Raw genomic sequence first — 18,291 nt, 5'->3', positions numbered from 1 at the left:
CTCCTTACGATATGTACCGAGATGGGTCTATGAACAATCCGTATGGAAACACCGCGTCCAGTTCAAGGGGAAGGCATTCATCTACAAATTGACCATATGGAGATGCCATCGACACAACCATCTATGCAGTTTCCATTTGACACGATGGCTTCAAGCTCCAGGGGAGGCATTCGACTGCGAGCTTTTTCGATCTTAATGTCGATATGCCTTCTAGTTCAAAGGGAAGGCGTGCAAGTAATAGGTTCTTCGACCTAAATGTGGAGCACATGGAGGAACCATCATCTCCACCAGAAGAACCCCTTCGTGAGCCTGGTGCGGATGATGCTGAGATTGGACTATTCATTCACCCAGAATCACCGCAATTCAACTCTGATGATGATGAAGTTCCAGGAAATGTGGGACAAACTGACCCTCCTGCACACATGTATGAAGCTGATTATGGTGCAATGTACGGGCCAGAATTTGTGGATATGCCTCATCTCGGTGACTATGGATATTACTCATCAATAAATAATGGTGAGTTATCTTTAGGCATGGGGTTTTCAAGAAAAGAAGAAGCGGTGATGGCTATAAAAAATTACAATATCCGTAATTCTGTTCAGTCCAGAGTCAATCGATCCACGACCAAAAAATATGTATGCTACTGTGCCCGACGCGAAAACAGATGCAATTGGATGGTTCGCGTATCAAAAATGAAGAGGAAAAACAACATATGGGAACTAACAGTATACAACGGTCCTCACACATGTTGTGCTGGAGGGGTCAACCAAGATCATCCCAACTTGAACTCTAAAATGATATGCCAAGCCATCATGCCCATGGTAAAAACAATCTCTCATATAGTTGTTGCAGTGTTGATTTCAGCTATACAATCGCAGTATGGGTACACTGTCTCCTATAAAAAAGCTTGGTTGGCAAAACAAAATGACATTATCAAACTTCATGGCGAATGGGATGCATCTTACAATGAACTTCCAGGTTGGTTTAGGCTGGTGCGGACGTTGAATCCTGGGACAATTGTGGACTTCAAAACCTTTTATGCATACCATAATGATCGAGTTCTTCGCGATCGATACCAATTCTACCGGGTTTTTAGAGTTACCCACAGTGCGTTAATGCTGTCAAATATTGCAAGCTTGTGGTCCAGATCGACGAGACTTTCTTGTATAGAAAATACAAGAAAGTTTTATTATTGGAAGTTGTCCAATATGGCAATCGCAATATTCTTCCAGTTGCTTTTGCTCTTATCGAAGGAGAAGATACAGATTCTTGGGCTTTTTTCCTCCGAAATTTACGTGCACATGTTATCACGAAGGAAAACATCTGTGTCATTTCAAATCGCGGAGCTGTGATTAAAGAACCAATGGAGTCTTTGGGTCCAATGTGGCAACCACCTTTGTCCAATATAGGTATTGTCTCCGACACATTACTGCGAACTACCATGGAAGGTACAAGAAGAATGATGAGTGTCAATTAATTGTGTGCATGGGTAAGTGAAACTGATGTAGTTTGTTTTCTTTCGATCGTTTTAATTTTGCAAAGAAAGCAAGTTAGTAAGTTATACATTTTTTATCAGGTTACGAACTACTTCCTCGAACGTTTGAATCAATGCTTCAAGATTTACGGGCGAAGAACGAGGAAGGATACGATTACATCAGCCTCATCGATAAAGAAATATGGACGAATGCATATGATGGTGGATATCGATATGGACACATGACGACCAACTTGGCAGAGGCAATCAATTCAAACTTAAAGGGTGCACGTCACTTACCAGTAGCAGCTTTGGTAAAGACTACATATTTTTGTTTGGGAGCACTTTTTTGCAAAGCTCAGGGGACAAGCTCAAACATGGATGTAAGGCGGTCATGTTTATCACCCTAGATTAATTGCAGATCTACATAAAAAATTTATGCATCAAATGGAATGTCTGTAACAAGCTTCTCTAGAAGGAATGAAATGTTTCGTGTAACAGAGTTACCGCAACCTCTTCAAGGGATTAAAGCTGTGTCGTTAAGAGTAAATCTAAGGGACATAACGTGCGACTGCGGGTTTTTTCAAGCTCTGAAGTATCCATGCTCTCATGTGATAGCAGCTTGCTCGCATACACGTCAAGACTATAACCATTTTGTGGATCCCGTATACTTACTATCTGAAGTTTTTAAGGTATACGAATTTGAGTTTCCCCCCATAGGTAATGACAAAGACCCTAATGAGGTTCAAGATTGGCTTCCGATTGTACCAAATCCAAGTTTATTGAGGGAGTGTGGTCGTCCAAAATCCTATCGAATTCATTGCGATATGGATGTTCGAAAAAGATCTAGACAAGACAGAATATATGGGCATTGTAGAAACCCAGAACACACTAGAAAAACATGTCCACTTCTATTGCCATCAAGTAACAATTGATGAGGAAATGATGTATTTATTTATCAAATAATAATTCTTGTACTTTAATTTGCATTTACTTCAAGTTAATGTCATTCGATAATCGCTGATGAAGATTAAAAAAATGATACAATAATACGAGATTGGACGTTTGCGTTATATGTGATTATAATAAAAGAGATAATAAGTGACAAAGTTAAGAAAGTTATCGAACACAATCATTAAATTTTATCAAACTAATAACAATTTGGTATTTCAAAATAATTTTAAATACAACAAACTTACAATAAGTATTAAATGGTAAATGATAACCAAATTACAATAACTGATATTAAATGATAATAAACAAAATTAACTTAAATACATTAAAAAAAGTCCAACAAATTTAACAAAATAAAGTAAGTATTAAATGAGAAATAATAAAAAATTACAATTAAAAAGTTCAATAAACTAAATACAAATATAATAAAAAAACAAAATCTATCGATGCATGCGACGTGAATGTGTTCCGTAGGGCGGTGGTTGTCGGTCTCGAGAAGGATTTCTTCGTATCACTAGTTGTGACTCCGCGCTGTCATCATCATCACTATCATCGTCGTCGTCGTCGTCGTCCTGAGTAGGTACATTAGGTTGATGAGGATTTGATGACGATGAAGCACCTCCATAGAATAAGGACCCTGGAGGTGTATGACTGACTATCCCACCGGCCTACGAAAACTGAGAAAACTCATAAAACCCAAACATCACTGAGTGTGAAAACTGTACAGGAGGTGTCTGTGCTGCGACCATGGGTGATGAGGTTGAACCCGCTAAATATCCAATATATGAACCCCAAGTCAGATCTGCAAACATAGACCCATAATAGCCTCCAGGAGGGGTCATCTGTGACGGTGGCAGCGGCGGGGTCATCTGGTAATGGAAAGGCGATGGCGGCATCATATATGGCTGCGGTATGTAAGTCGCTGGATATGATGGCTGCTGTGAAGGTCTTGCTGGTGCAGCTAAGGATGAACCGGAAGCACCTACTCTCCGTCCACGAGTCAGGGGACGATGGTGCTGTGTCGGTGAACGTCTCCGTCGACGTCGCGGAAAGGTCTGCCCTCGTGCATCCTCGGGAAGCAGAAACGGTTTCCCGTTACTGTTGAACCACTCATAATAACCGTCAGCAACCATCAAGAGGTCAAGTAAAATGGGCTCTCTACGGGGAAGGCGCCGATGTCGATCTTCCCACAACATGACCCACTCATGATGCCTTACTAGCCAATCTGTATTTGTCTTGCTGCATCTATCTATGCTATGCAACTCGTCCATATTACGAGGTGCTTCCGGAATTGGTTGAAAACAACCAAAATACTAGAGCACGCGATCAATGTAGTGCCACTCGACGGTCGCATAACAGATCAAGGGGATCATCGCCATCCGAACATCTGATAGGCCTCTCAACTCATGTGGGATCACCGCCCTCACATCATCAGTAGAATATGGCACCCATTCAAACTAAAACGTATATATATAATTTTTATCAAAATAATAATCTAATTATATAACTATAATCTAAAATTGATTTTTAAACATTAAAATTCATATCTGTGTGCCAGCCTTCTAATCGATTAGCACCATAATTTTTTCTAAATCATCAGGTAGCTCTTGATGATTTTTCCTATCAGTAGACAGCCTATTCAAGGAAAAAAATTATTATACGCTTTATAAAATTATTAATATACGAAATCAGTTTTATAATTACCTCAGGAGTAGTGGAAATACGAATGGGTTCTTCACAACGAGACATAAAAAGGGAAATCGATACCATGCCCAAGACTGCAGCAGCAGGAGACATCTGCCGATAGCATTACGCCTGTAATCAGTGGCTCGACACATCTCCCTGTACAACAAAGCCAAAACTACCGAGCCCCAACTGAATGATCCGACCAGATGAAATTCGCTCAGATGTCGCAATCACATGCAGTGAACTTGGTTGTGTGATTTGTCCGGCATCAGTAACCCTCCTATCAGCTGTAATATGCATGCTCGTGCATACATTTTAACTTCATCCTTAGACGCATCCTCGCTCAACTCCTGAAAATTGGCATCTAACCAATTTAACGGTATCCGACCACCGTTAAAACTTTCCGGGACACGTCCTAGATTTTCCCGGCACAAAATAGTCCAGGAACCCTACGTGATCCCTGATATAACATCCCCAACCATCGAAAACCCCAGGTGTATAGCAACATCCTCAAGTGTAATCGTGCACTCTCCGCACGGAAGATGGAATGTGTGGGTCTCCGACCTCCACCGTTCTACTAAGGCAGATATAAGGTCTGGTTCTATCTTACAGTGACTCTGATATCTACCTATGTAACCAAATCCAGCCTCTACTAAATACGTCAAGACACGGCTAGGTATCACTAACTTAAGATTCCTAATAAAAGGATCTAATACACGGTCATTCTCCTAAAAATAAATAATTTCAAAAATTAATTCTTAATCTAATAATCATACATTAAATAAATCAACAAATTATTACTAATAATTTAAATTAAATTAAAACGTTAAAATGTTACCGTATCAGCAAAGTGTCGAGATATATGATTTACATCCAAACAAAGTAGACCGCCTTCTATTATATATCTACAAAAAAATTATATAAGTAAAATATTAAATAAATTAAAATACTTAAATACAAAATATTAAAAATATAATAAAATATACCTTAAACAGAGAATATAAGAGTATTTGAGAGAAGTTGAGAGAATTTGGTGTGATGAAAGTGATTGAGGATGGGGGTATTTATAGGGAGGATTGGGGTGTGAAGCGTCGGGGTATGGGGGTAATTAAACATATAACGCGGGGCAGGGGGCGCACCTTTCTGAAGCTTGGCAGATACACAGGTAAGGCGCGGCCCCTGATCCGCGCTATACCCACGTGTATCCCATGTCAGCATATAGCGCGGTGCAGGGGTGTGTCTTACCCCACGTGACGTCAAATCAGCATATAGCGCGGTTCAGGGGGTGCGCTTTACTGCTAAGGGAGTTAGATCGGGAAATATAGTCTGACCGGTGTTAGATCGGTAAATATACCGGTCACCAGTGATTTTTCGGGAAAAACGCCTTATAAAACATTAGCTATAAGATCTGAGAGCATTTATTTCAAAATAAATTTATTTTGTTTAGTTGATTTTATTGTAATTTTAGTGTATTCAAGTGTAATATAATTAACTTCATTTATAATTTTTTTTATTTTAGTATTTGTGATGTTATTCAAATTTCAAATATTTAATAAGTTCATCATTTCAACTAATATATTTTTATTTTAAAATATCAAGTTAAGTTATACTTAAATTATTAATCAATTTTCACATTAAAAATAAATTAGATTTATGAATATTTTAACTCAATTTATATAATTTAATAAAATTATGCTCAATAAGATAATATTTAAATTTAATTTAGTGATTATAAATAAAATTTATAATATAAGAATTATAAAGAATATAAAGAATTGAAATTAATATAAAACTAAATTTATAGTATTCAAATTATAATTAATCTAAAAACTAGAATTTAAAAAATAATAGTATTAATTTAATTATCATTTAAAATAACATAATTATATTAATTGTAACTTATTACATATAAGTCAGGATAATACCATATCACTTTAATAACATGTCGGATCATTTATAAGTTGAGTCAATTACAGGTCAGGTTGAAAACAGGTGGTAATACCAGTTATTTACCAGGTCAATCTCGGATTCGGGTTCGGATTCATATCAGTCGGATGCAATTCGAGTTCGGGTATCATATTTTCGGTTCAATTCAGATTCAGGTCGTTCTCAGGTCGGGTTCAGATCCACAATTTCTAAGTCCAACTCGGATTCAGGTCAACACCAGTTCCGACTCGAATTAGTTTCGGATCGCCGCAATACAGGTCAAAATCAGTTTTAATTCGAATCAGTTTCAATTAATTTTACAAGTCCGATCAACATTTTACACCCCTAACCTCCATCGAGTACCAAGTCAACTAGTCTCCCTCTCCCTCTCCCTCTCCCTCTCCCTCATCAGGAGTCCATGCAAGAAAAGCAAACGAAAAGGAAAATTGTAATTGTTTAATTTTTTTTACTTGTAACAGGGGTACAAAACCCCAAAAAAAACATATATAAATATGACGTTTTCATTTAAGAAAACAGTGTAAAAAAAAAAAAAAGGAGGCCTGACCTCTTTTTGGAAGCAATACGAAAACAGAGAAAAATATTTCTTGAAGGTATTCTTTTCAATTTTTTTACACATTCGAACCAAAGAAAAAGAGAATAGTAGGGGAAAGTCATTGATTACCTGAGTTGTAGGGTTCCACCGTTAGAGACCTCATCAGGAGTCAGGAGTCATCGGAGTCCTAAGAAGATGAGAAGTCGAGGTTAGCCTTAGAAAGTCAAGAGGCATTTAAGTTTTCAGTTTCGGTTTTTGGAGTGAGGAAAAGAAGGTAGGGGAGTCTTAGGTATTTTAGGTTTGGATTTTGGTGTGCCCAGTCACCGCTGATGGTGGTCGGAATGAAGAAACGATGATTTACGACAAACAAATATGGCAGTGGGTTTTTGAGAGAGATTTGACCTAAGATACGGAAGAGGTTAAGAAAGGAGAATAAAGCATTTAAGGCCTAGTTCAGGTTTCGTTTGCCCCCCAATTGTCATCGATAGAGGTTGAAAATGAACCACCACCGAAATACTGTGGTGGAGGCGACAGCGATTGGGTTCTCTAGGCTTTGGTCTGAGGGAAAAGACGGGTTTCGAAAAGACTTTGAATCATTGTTTGTTTTAGGACGGTTTAGGGTCGTCATCGGTCGGAGTTGTTGGGGGTCGAAGTGAGGCATGGCCACCGATGAACAGTAGCAGGTGAGGGTTTCTGGGAGCTAGAAGGAAACGACCGTGGGAGATGAAGGAAAGGTTGAGAGAAATATTTTTAAAATGTTAGGAATTTAGTGAGAAAAAAAAACATGGGTTTTATATTAGAAGTTTAGGGGTTAATCCCCTTTAGGTTCCATGGTGACTGGATTTTTTTGTTTTTTATTATTTTAAAATTGACACACTTTTCTATCTGTTTACATTTTGGTCACTGCCTCTTATGCTATTTCGTTTTTATTCGAATTTGGTATAAATTCTATAATATTTCACTTTTTATTTACTGTTTTTTATTTATTACTAATAAATATTTAATACGATCTTGCGGTAACTCGTTCCGAAGTACGACCCGCATTATAGTAGTTCGGATAAAATTCTAACCTACTAATTGCTAATTTGGATTTGATGCTCATTTTTATGTCTGATGTTTCATTTCGATTATTCAATTCAATAATTTATTATAATTAGTTATAATTAATATTAAAGCTTATATTTTTAGGTTTATTCTTCTAAGATCTTTAAATTTCATAATTTGACACTTTAAATTAGAGGGAAACCTTAATTGATACATTTAGTATAATTAGGTTCAACTATTGATTTTTTGATTGCATGACTCGATTTCAAAACGAAGCAATATTATTTTATGAGAGGAATCTATGAAAACGCGTCTTAACTAAAAATAATTATGTTTTTGAGGATTGCTCGAGCAAAATAGTACCCTTCTAGTATTCGAGTAAGTTTTTAAATGTATTAAATATATGTATTTTATTGCTAAAAATCAGGGCAATATGATTTTGCATGGGAAATCTATGAAATTGCGCATTAACTGATAATGAAGGTGTTTTCGATGATCATTCGTACAAAATAATACATCTTTTAATTTTTCTAGAAGGATCATAATTTAAATATATATTTGAATATGCAAGTTTCGATATTTAGATGTCGTATAATCGCATGTATATGGATTTGAGGCACTATGGGGTGCTCATCATTCCCCACGCGTAATCGATTCCCGAATCAATTTCAAAATGAGTTTCTAGTTAAACACATGCTATTTTTATTTTTTTAACTTAAATTTCTTAAAAATTATTTTAAAAATTATTTTTAGATATTCAACCTATCTAACTCAAAGTTCGATGGCACATCTAAATTCTTTTGTACATAATCTTTTAAAATTAAGTTGGATCATCTCCACCTAGCCCAAAAACTTGGATTCTTCAACTAATTGTATCAGCAACTGTGTCAAAGCTCCACCCAATGTTGCTTTTTCCATCGCTTCACATATCTTCATCAATGAATTAATCGTGCTTTCACTCTTCCTGACCCGACATCATGAACACCATCTTCACCACTGCTTTTACTTTGTTTGGATTTTTATCAGCGCCTCTGTCTCTCTCCCGTTTCACACCATCTACACGTTTTGCTCCTTTCAATTTTTTCACTTTACCTATAACAAAAACTAGTTGTTTGGGTATATCAATATCTAGAAGTGCAAGGACATGGCTTTAACCAAATTAATGCAAATTATAAAATGGAATCTCTCTGCTATGAGCGTTTCTAAGAAACGATTCCACTGCAAATGAGACCTCACCACTGTGCCAACTAATGTTTTATTGCAACAGAACGCCGACCCATTTTTGCAGACAATGAGAGATACTAGGTTCTGGAATCCAACTACTTAAATCACCTTGTGTAAATAATTCCTAAACTTAATCAGGATGTCTGCATCAGATTAAGAAGAACAAAGGGTGATAATTAGAAGGGAAACCGGAGAAATCATGTAGTTTCGTGAGTCTTTGTTTGGGGAGTTGTGTGTTTTCTGTTAACAAAATGCAGGTTTGACATGCCGGTGAAGTATATGTGTCTTTGAAAGGAAGAGGTAGCTAGCAAGTTATATTCAGGTCTACTAATAGAATCGACAATTGAGGTTTGAGATTGGAGAGACTTTATGGGATTGAAAGTAGGCCTGCAACTTTGTTTTGAGTCTTGACATTGTTAATGCATGCCTTTACCTTCTCCATTGATATTTTGGGGTTAAATATTCAACTTCAAACTCAGACTATGAGTGAGTCTGTAAGGATAGAACACGATAAACTTCGCTTCTCCTTGCCATGAAAGAGACCTCAGATTTTATATTGAACAATTCACCATTTTTCATTTTGACAGGGGTGTTGAAAGAAGCTTTGAAGAAGACAATGTTAATGGGTTTTGACCAGTTATTTTGACCGTTGGACTGACAAGTCAGTTGACTGAGCCCTCCACATCAGCATTTGATTATCTTAGCAAGGTGGGTTAACGTCAAGGGATTATTTTGTTACAAATAAATAACATTAGTGATGAATTTGTAACTTATTAAAGTTAATTGGGAAAATAAAAATATACTCAAAAGTTAGTGATCATTCATGTAATGTACCCAATATTAAACAAAAACGAAACGAGTGGAAAAACTGGAAAAAATGAGGGAATTTGGGCTCATGGGTTGCGAGCAAAACGGCCTGTTTTATCTCTACATAGTTGCTGATGTAATTGTGAAGGATCCCCGACAGTCCCTTGGCGTTGATCCTCTTTCCATTTACCTGATTCACTTGTGCAAACATAAGGGCTTGTTCTCTTTTCTTTTCGTCTTCCCCCTGTTAGCTAGAATTTCAACTTTAGATAACCATCTTTCTTCGTCTTTCTGTATTATTTTCGTTTCCCGTGATTTATTAAAGTTGGAGTTAGGGTTCTAATTCTATATAACGGATAGAGATGTATGCTGATCAACTGGAGGGTGCTGGAAAGAGGTCGGTAAAGGATAGACTCGATGGCAACTCCTTCGATAACTCTATTCCCCGGCATCAAACCACTGGCAAGAGGTGGTGTTTTCTCTTCTTTTTCTGTTTGTCTCTTCAGGGGTGATTGGGAATGAAAACTGGGTTTATGTTCAATTCCTTTTCATTTATTCGCTTTACTCAATTGCAACTCCTTCGATAACTCTATTCCCAGTTTTGCTGCTAAATTTATTCACGCTATTTTATTCTATTTTTCTTTGAAGAATTTGAAATTGTCTTCACAATTGCATTGGAGTTAAATATCATTTGAATGATAAAACCATGGTCATTATTTGAATTCATAGTTCATGATTTAATTTGTCTTGGCCCTTTGCTGGATCGGCAAAAGTAAGTATGATGCATTGAGAAAGAGGTTGGGCCTGGGGGCAGAGATTCATTAGCTTTCAAAATATGTTTGTGTCTCTTGCATTGAGAAAGAAGTCAAACTTTACTTATTACCCTTTTTACCTTCATTTCCGAATATGTGAACATCTTGCATTCCATATCTTTTGTAGGCAGAGGCAGGATGAGAAGTGGGAACATGATCTTTACCAAGATTATGTCCCTCAAGTTTCAAGTATGGATTGCTTTACACAATCACAATCAGCTAAAATATTCCCTGCTATATTTGTATGCAACTAAATTATCTATATTTGTTTTTGACTGTGTGTTAATGGTTAGTGAAGATCGCAAAGTCGATGCTCGAGATCTTCGACTGAAGCTTCAAAGGAAAAGTTTCCAACAGGTTTCTCAAAGTGGAAGGGCTGCTTTCTCAGGCGTGCATGATCTTCGTGACAAATTATCTGGAGCAATGAACCTGCAGCCAGTAAATGTTGATCCACCAAAATTAAAATCAGATGTTAACAAACCAGCCAGGAGAAGTGTAGCAGTTGAAACATCTGAACCAGAGCCCAAAAAGGCTGCAACTGTGGCAACAAAGAAGAAGGCTCAGCAAAAGGTATAGAACTTTCTCGCTTAATATTATCTTTTCTACCATCTTTATGCTCTTAGGGATTGCCACCCCACCCCTCCCCATCCTGTCAGGTCCCTCTATTATAGCCTTGTAGGGATTGGTTCAAGTTAGTCTCTCTGTTGTTATATGGACCAATTTAGTCCTTGTACTAGTAAAAAGAATCAAAGAAGGCTGAACTTTAACATAGTTAACATTTACTGCTTAAAAAATGACATGAATTTTTTTTCCATTTGCATTTTAACTCCAAACAGAAGATTTCATTTGTAGAACCATAAAAGCTTTAAAAATATCAGCTCTGTTAAACAATGATTGACATTTTTGAAAAAGTAAATTATAACTCTATAAAAATTTGGCCTTACTTGATTATTTTTACTAGTATGGGGAGTAAATTGATCCATTTAATAGTAGCAGCACTAATTTGAACCAGCCCCAATAATAGAGGGTCTTGCCAAGAGTTTGCCATAAGGCGAAGTAATGGCTAGCTTTTAATTGATGTATGGGATGATATGATACACAATATTTTTTCACCTTTACAATCCATTTTTTTAGTATTTTATATTTATCATTTTGTTAACTGATGAGCATGATAAATTTGAGGCAAAGCTTTAGTTTTGTCTCCATTGTTTTTCCTCCTGTCAGAGCTGGACGGGGAACTGGGGATCCAAAACTTTCCCTGTATGGTATACATATTTCTAGGGCTCATTTACATCGGTTTGCAATTTATTGATGAAGTGCACTACATTGACCTTCATATGTTAGCTGTTTAAGCTGAAACTTAAGAGCCATTTTAGTTTTATTTTAGTGTCTAAGCTGTGTAATTTCTTCTGCAGGTTGATGCATCAGTGGAGGGCTTCCTCCAGTCTTTGGGTCTTGAAAAATATGTGATTACTTTTCTAGTTGAGGAAGTATGTTGTTTTATGCTTTATTTTGTGTTCTGTATCACTCATTCCTTTTCATATTTTGAATCATTGCCTGATTTAAAGGCCTCCTTCTGCAGGTTGATATGACAGCTCTTGTACACATGACTGATGATGATCTGAAAACATTAGGCATACCAATGGTAACTTCAAGTGAACCTTCAATCAAGCTGTACTTAATGCTTGTCTTTAAACAGGGATGATTCGTGTATTCTGGGTTCCGAACCATGAAGTTATTATGTTACTTTACCTCTTGTTTTATCCAGTTTTCCAATTTTAGATGCTCCAAATGTTTCTCTCTTTTGGAAAAGTAAAACGGTCTTAGAAAATCTTTAATTTGTGTCAAGTTAATCTGAAAATGTATGCGACTTCACTTCGTGCTTTAGTACAAGTAATGCATCTGCCTCAGACTTATGAGGTTTGAACCATTTCCTTCACTATGCAGCCCATGTTTTCTCTCCATTTTTTTGTTGTATGCATGTATGAGAAGTATTCTATTTTCCCATTATCCTTGTTTTCTCTTATCTTCCCTTCCCTGCACGTCCTTTTGAGGAAAACTTTTTGGTATACTTGCAGGGCCCAAGAAGGAAGATAATTCTGGCATTGAAATCAAGAGGCTGACATTCAGAGTAGCAAATGGATCGTTGCTTGTCTGGACATCACTACTAGATTAGCAGGGGTGTGATTTGGCTTCATGAGCTTGTTAATGAAATCAAAGGATGGAGTAACGTTAGATTGCATGTAAGGGCTTCGGTTAGAAACTTTTAGCTAAGCTTATGTTATGTTAAGTGAGTTGTTTTAGATGTATGTTAAAAACCCAGATCAAGTGTAAAGGGTGATTTTGTGTTCAAATCATGTGTGATGCAAAGCCATCTTCTTTATATATATATGCTGCCAATGGCTATGAAGAGACAAGGGAATGCAATTGTTTTTGTTAGGAAGATAAAATTGTCATCTCTAAGTCTCATTAGCTTTATCTCTTCCGTAGATGTTTTTCTTTTTCTGAGAAAAAAAAATCCACTCTATCTTATACGTATTGATTTTATGTAATGAGGACATTTTCAATTTTCTTTAATTAATTTGAGATAAGTACAAGATAATGTTTGCTCAAATATAACTTTTAACCATTAGATATTAATTGCTCACACTCTTGGTATTCATGGTGCTCGAACCCAAAACCTCAATGAATAACAATAATTCATTTACTACCAAAGTTGCTTGGTTCGTACATAGTATCGATTCTAAATGTATTTTTTTTATTATTATTTTTATAACAAATATTTCTAAATTCAACATTGTTGCCCTTAAATTAAGGTATTCAACAACAAGCATTGTATTTCGTTATTGTTAAATGATTATTCAATTTAGAGACAAATTCTAATGTGAATTTTATTTTATTTAGTACTATAACTATATTGTTATGTTCATACATGTCAATTTTAATGCGAGTTTTATTTCATTTTTATTTTATAGCACGATTTTTCTATTCCTTGAAAAAATTTAAAAAATAAATATTAAGGATAATAAAAAAAATCTCAAACATGTGGATTTGATATTTAATAAATTTATTTTCCTATAGCATATTATATTCACTAAAATGCTCTTTTTAATTGTATAATTACTTTTCTAATATTTCTAATATATTTTATGATATTTCATACATAAATTTTAGTTTTATAACTTTTGTTTATTTTTTATAAGACTTTCTAATATTTATTTAAGTTTAATTTTATAAAAATTTAGTGAAATTGAATTAAAAAGACATTTAGAGTTTTTGTATAAAACAGGACCTTTAGAGTTTAAGATAATTATAGGTAAAATTGTATAAAATAAAATTTGTATAGAATGAACAAGTGCATGTTTATATAAATAAAAATTAGGGTAAAATATGATAATATATTTTTAATTTTTAGTAATTAAATTTTTATTTTTGATATTTTGATATTTAATTTTTTGAATTATTTTGTATTTTTAAATTAGAGATACTTTTATTTAAAAAAAAATCAAAAAGTCTATAAACTTTTTTTAAAAAATCAATTTGACCTTCGAACTCAATAAAAAAAATTAATTTAACTCATATATCATATCATCAATCACGTCAATATCGTAACAGATAATGATGAAAATTGTTGGTGAAAGGACCATATTAGATTTTTTTCCTATGTTTAAAGGTCACGTTAAATGTAAAGAAAATACAAGGGCTATATTGATTATTATTAATTTGACCTTCGAACTCAAAAATAAATTAATTTAACTCATCTACCATATCATCAATCACGTCAACATCATAACAGATAATGATGAAAATTGTTGATGAAAGGACCATATTAGATTTTTTTCCTATGTTTAAAGGGCTATATTGATTATTATTATTATTATTTTGCAAAGTATAAAAGCCGAACGTATTTTTTGCATTTTTTTTAAAAAATTTTGGAAATTGCTATAATCCCAAAGGGTTGGATTTCATGATGGTGATTCATTGTTCTCATAACACAAGTTTCTTAGAAGTTCAGATGGTGCTTAAACACGTAACCCGTGTACTCATCAGAGAAATCGAGCCACGTTGAGACAAACGATTTCTGGATTTGTGCCTTGCAGTTTCTTTAAGTTTCATCGCACTTGAAAATCTGTCCCTTTTATAAACCCTATATATAGAAGATTTTCACAAGGTTTCTTACCTTCGCTCGCTTTTTTCTACGAATTTCCCTTTTCTTTTTTCCTTCTGGGGGGAAAAATGGAATTCTAAAAAGCCTCTCGATTTGGGCATGATTTCAAGGTACGACTTTTCTCTCTCATAAATTCTCTTGTCAAATTTTCTTTCATTTTTATTGTCCCGTTTGTTTTAATCATTGTATTAGTGTTCTAACTTATGTTCATCCGCTGAAATTCGGGGATATTTTGGCTACATTTTGAGTTTTAATTAACGAGTTTTTTATTTGGTGTTATTGTTGAGATTAAACTTAGTGCTTAGTGAGTTCCTTGTCAAGTGCTATTTTTCTCATACGTAAATAAAGTGAAATAATATATTGCTTGTAGTGACAAACTTGATGTTGAAATTTATGGTGAACACAACTCAGGAAGGTATGTTTTTTTCATTTTTGGTTATATTAAGATTGTTGTATTTGGATACTGCACAGATAAAATCTTAGGTTGAACATGAGCATACTAGAAGCAAGGGGCCCATCTCTTAGAAGGTTTCGACAAAGGAAGGCAGTACTGGATCTGATGTTCCTCCCAGTGAAATCAGGGAACATGAGGGTACATCCCATGCGGCTGGATCTGACGAACTGACTGATCGGCCTGCGCCACCTGCAACTATTGATGTTGAAACTATTGATGCTGAAACTATTGATTATGATGTAATTGAATCTTCTGCTATAGCATTCACGGAGGTATGCTTCTCTTGTTAATAGTATTTTGTTTTTACATAAACTGTACATGAAATCTGTGTTTACGTATTCAATTGCATCATGATGACTGTTATTAACTTCCTGGGGTTTTATGTTAGGCTAAAACTAATTCAAGGAGAAGCCGTGGGACGACTGTCGTTGATGTAGATTCAGGTAGCCCTCACAATGAGGGGTGGATGTGCATAATATTTTCCTTTTTATTATGTGCTCCTTGCATTGTTGAAGCATGTTGCATTAAAGAAGCTTATCTAAATGCACTTCCTTGCTCTATTTATCTGCATGAAGTCCAAAGATTCCTTTTTATTATTGATGCCTTGATTAATGTTAGAATTTGAGGTACTTGTCCTGCAGATTTTGATTCCTATCTTGATTGAGGCGTTTTATTATTTTTATGAGTTATGGGTCTTTAGGAAAAATCAAGCCTACCCTCCCTTGTTGAATCATAAGGGACTTAGTTCTATTTATTTATTTATATTTGTATGTGATAAAATTACCAAATGGAAAAAAAAAAGATTAACAAAGAAATGAAAGGAACCTGGATGTATTCTCTTCAGGTGACTTTTGTGAAATGGCAATTAGAAGCATTACAATCACAATCAGTTTGCCGAACACATTTAATCCAAGTGGAAATCTAGGTGACGTTATGCGCATCATAATTCATTAGAAGAAGCCCATGAATAAAATACTTCTTCGTGTACTTTTGACAATTGCCCTAAACAGATATAAAACCGGAGTAATCTTACTTTGATTTATAATGCCCTTGAGTTCTTCGAAGTTAGAACATCATTTTGTGTGCAGTTTCTTCTACATTTAGAATTAATGGACACTGAATGGTAGAGTGTAATATTATATTAATATTTAATAACACTGTAGTCTATATTAGTTTGTTGAGGGGATTGTAGTATATACACACATTTCTCTGGTTTTTGAAGCTAGCTGTTTGCCCTTATTCAGAATTGCAGCTTGTGAAGTGGGTTTTACTGTTTATTGATGGCTCAAGTACTAGAGAAAAACAAATCTTTACTTCAAGTGAGGTAATCGTTATTTTGTGGTGAACTGGTCTAGTTCAATCTTAAATTTCTTGTGTGACTGGGTTGGCCAATCAACTTGGAGTGTGGTGGTTCTTTATATACTTCATTTATTCTTTTCTAGTTGAAGTGCTGAACCGTAGTTACTAGGTATTTGAAGTTGTCGTATCTCACATCTCCTTCTTCCAGGGTGACCTGCTCGGTCAACGAATAATAACCAGAACAGATACAGGGGATTTCTTTCTAGCCCAACAGTTATCTATTGTGATCATTATATCAATTTGGACAGTTCACCACGGTCTATGGTAAGGGCATCTCCAACGCTGCTTCAGTTTGGAGAATATCTCCACCTTGGAGATAGTATTTTTCTCCAGCCCATCGCCAATGTGCATCTTCATTGTGGCGATCTGCTACGGTTTGCGCCACATCTGGCGTGACATTGTAGCTGCGCCACATCTGGCGCGACACTAGCTGCGCTACAATTCCTTTTTTTTTTGTATTTTCTGTTTTTTTTAAATTCAAGTAGATTAAATTGCAAGATAGATAAAAAATACATTGAAATTAGATAAATAAGCATACCAATTTTTTTTGTAATTTTTCTATTTTTTGTAATTTTTCTGATTTTTTTTAAATTCAAGTATATTACATTGCAATATCAAAGATGCAACTGCTCATTTTACACTACGAAATGCACTAATTGAGCATTTGTGGAATGAATATTCGAATTCCGAGAATTAAAATATTTAATTATGTAATTTATGTTTTTTCATATTATTATTATGAATTGTAATTTTCTTATTTATTTGTATTTTCGCAATGTTATTTATGAATGTTTTATTTATGTTTTTTATCTTGATATTTATTAGAGATGTATATATTTTATTTTATATTTGCAAAATTAATATTATAATAGTTAAATATTGTGAATAAAGTATAGTTGATGGTAATGTAGATATAATGTTGAAGATGAATTACTGTTTCATCTTTAAAGTAGAGATAGAGATATTGAAAAGTAGAGATGAGGGCTGGAGATGACCTAAGAACTTATTTATTGGTGTTTTTGAAAGATAATAGGTAGATATTTTCGAATGCAGAATGTACATATTTGGCTGGCAATCAGCTCTAAGACATTGTGAATGGACATCTCTATTTCTTTCCATTCACATGCTCTCGCGCAGTTGACCCTCTGGATTTTTATCGAAGTTATGAATGCTTATGGCTTACTAATTAAATAATTGGCAGGTGGATGAAATTATAAGGCCACAGCCTTCTCCCAAGGAACCAACCTTCCACTCCTATTTGCATGGGTTCATTAAACGAGGAGATGTCAACAAGATGCGGGCACATCTTCTGCAAGGCATGCATCAAAGCTGCAATAGCAGAACGGCCAAAATGCCCAACGTGCAGGAAAAAAGTGTCTGCGAAGGAACTAATTAGGGTCTTCCATTTTTTATAAGAATTTGAGGTCTTGTTAAACCCTTCTCATAATCATCAACATACTAAAACGTATGTCAACGAATATTGGAAGGAGAAAAAGAGTACCTCATGATTTATTAAATAATATAACCATTACACCTTGTATGAGAACATCCCAATAAGATACATACACCACATCTAAACCATAAAATCTCTTAGTCCCCTTTAAACATCCAAATATTACAAGGTATACCTTATTCGAAACCCACTCACACCTATCCCAAGCCTCACATCACTATAAAACAAAAAATATTCGAAAGTAATACATAAATCTTTAAAGATAAAAACACAACCGACTCCTAAAGGCGAACCATCTATATCTTGGAGAAGTAACACACTCCAATAACCTGTTAAGCCACTTCTTCTGTTTACTTGCAACTTTTAGATTCATGATG

At 35.0% G+C, this 18,291-nt stretch overlaps 1 protein-coding gene and 1 pseudogene across 1 annotated transcript; both read left to right on the top strand.

Annotated features, from left to right (window-relative positions):
* Window positions 1–9,836: 9,836 nt before the first annotated feature.
* LOC120114239 lies at window positions 9,837–12,874 on the top strand. Its single transcript, XM_039135204.1, has 6 exons — window positions 9,837–10,137; window positions 10,608–10,669; window positions 10,779–11,050; window positions 11,896–11,970; window positions 12,063–12,125; window positions 12,559–12,874. The coding sequence occupies exons 1-6, from the start codon at window positions 10,031–10,033 to the stop codon at window positions 12,601–12,603; spliced, it is 624 nt and encodes a 207-aa protein (XP_038991135.1). The 5' UTR covers window positions 9,837–10,030; the 3' UTR covers window positions 12,604–12,874.
* A 2,167-nt stretch (window positions 12,875–15,041) lies between these two features.
* On the top strand, window positions 15,042–17,876 carry LOC120114197 (annotated as a pseudogene).
* Window positions 17,877–18,291: the final 415 nt, after the last annotated feature.

This window comes from Hibiscus syriacus, unplaced genomic scaffold, assembly GCF_006381635.1.
Source record: "Hibiscus syriacus cultivar Baekdansim isolate YM2019G1 unplaced genomic scaffold, ASM638163v2 tig00110221_pilon, whole genome shotgun sequence".
Taxonomy (NCBI): Eukaryota; Viridiplantae; Streptophyta; class Magnoliopsida; order Malvales; family Malvaceae; genus Hibiscus; species Hibiscus syriacus.
This window is presented reverse-complemented; position numbering and strand designations above follow the sequence as displayed.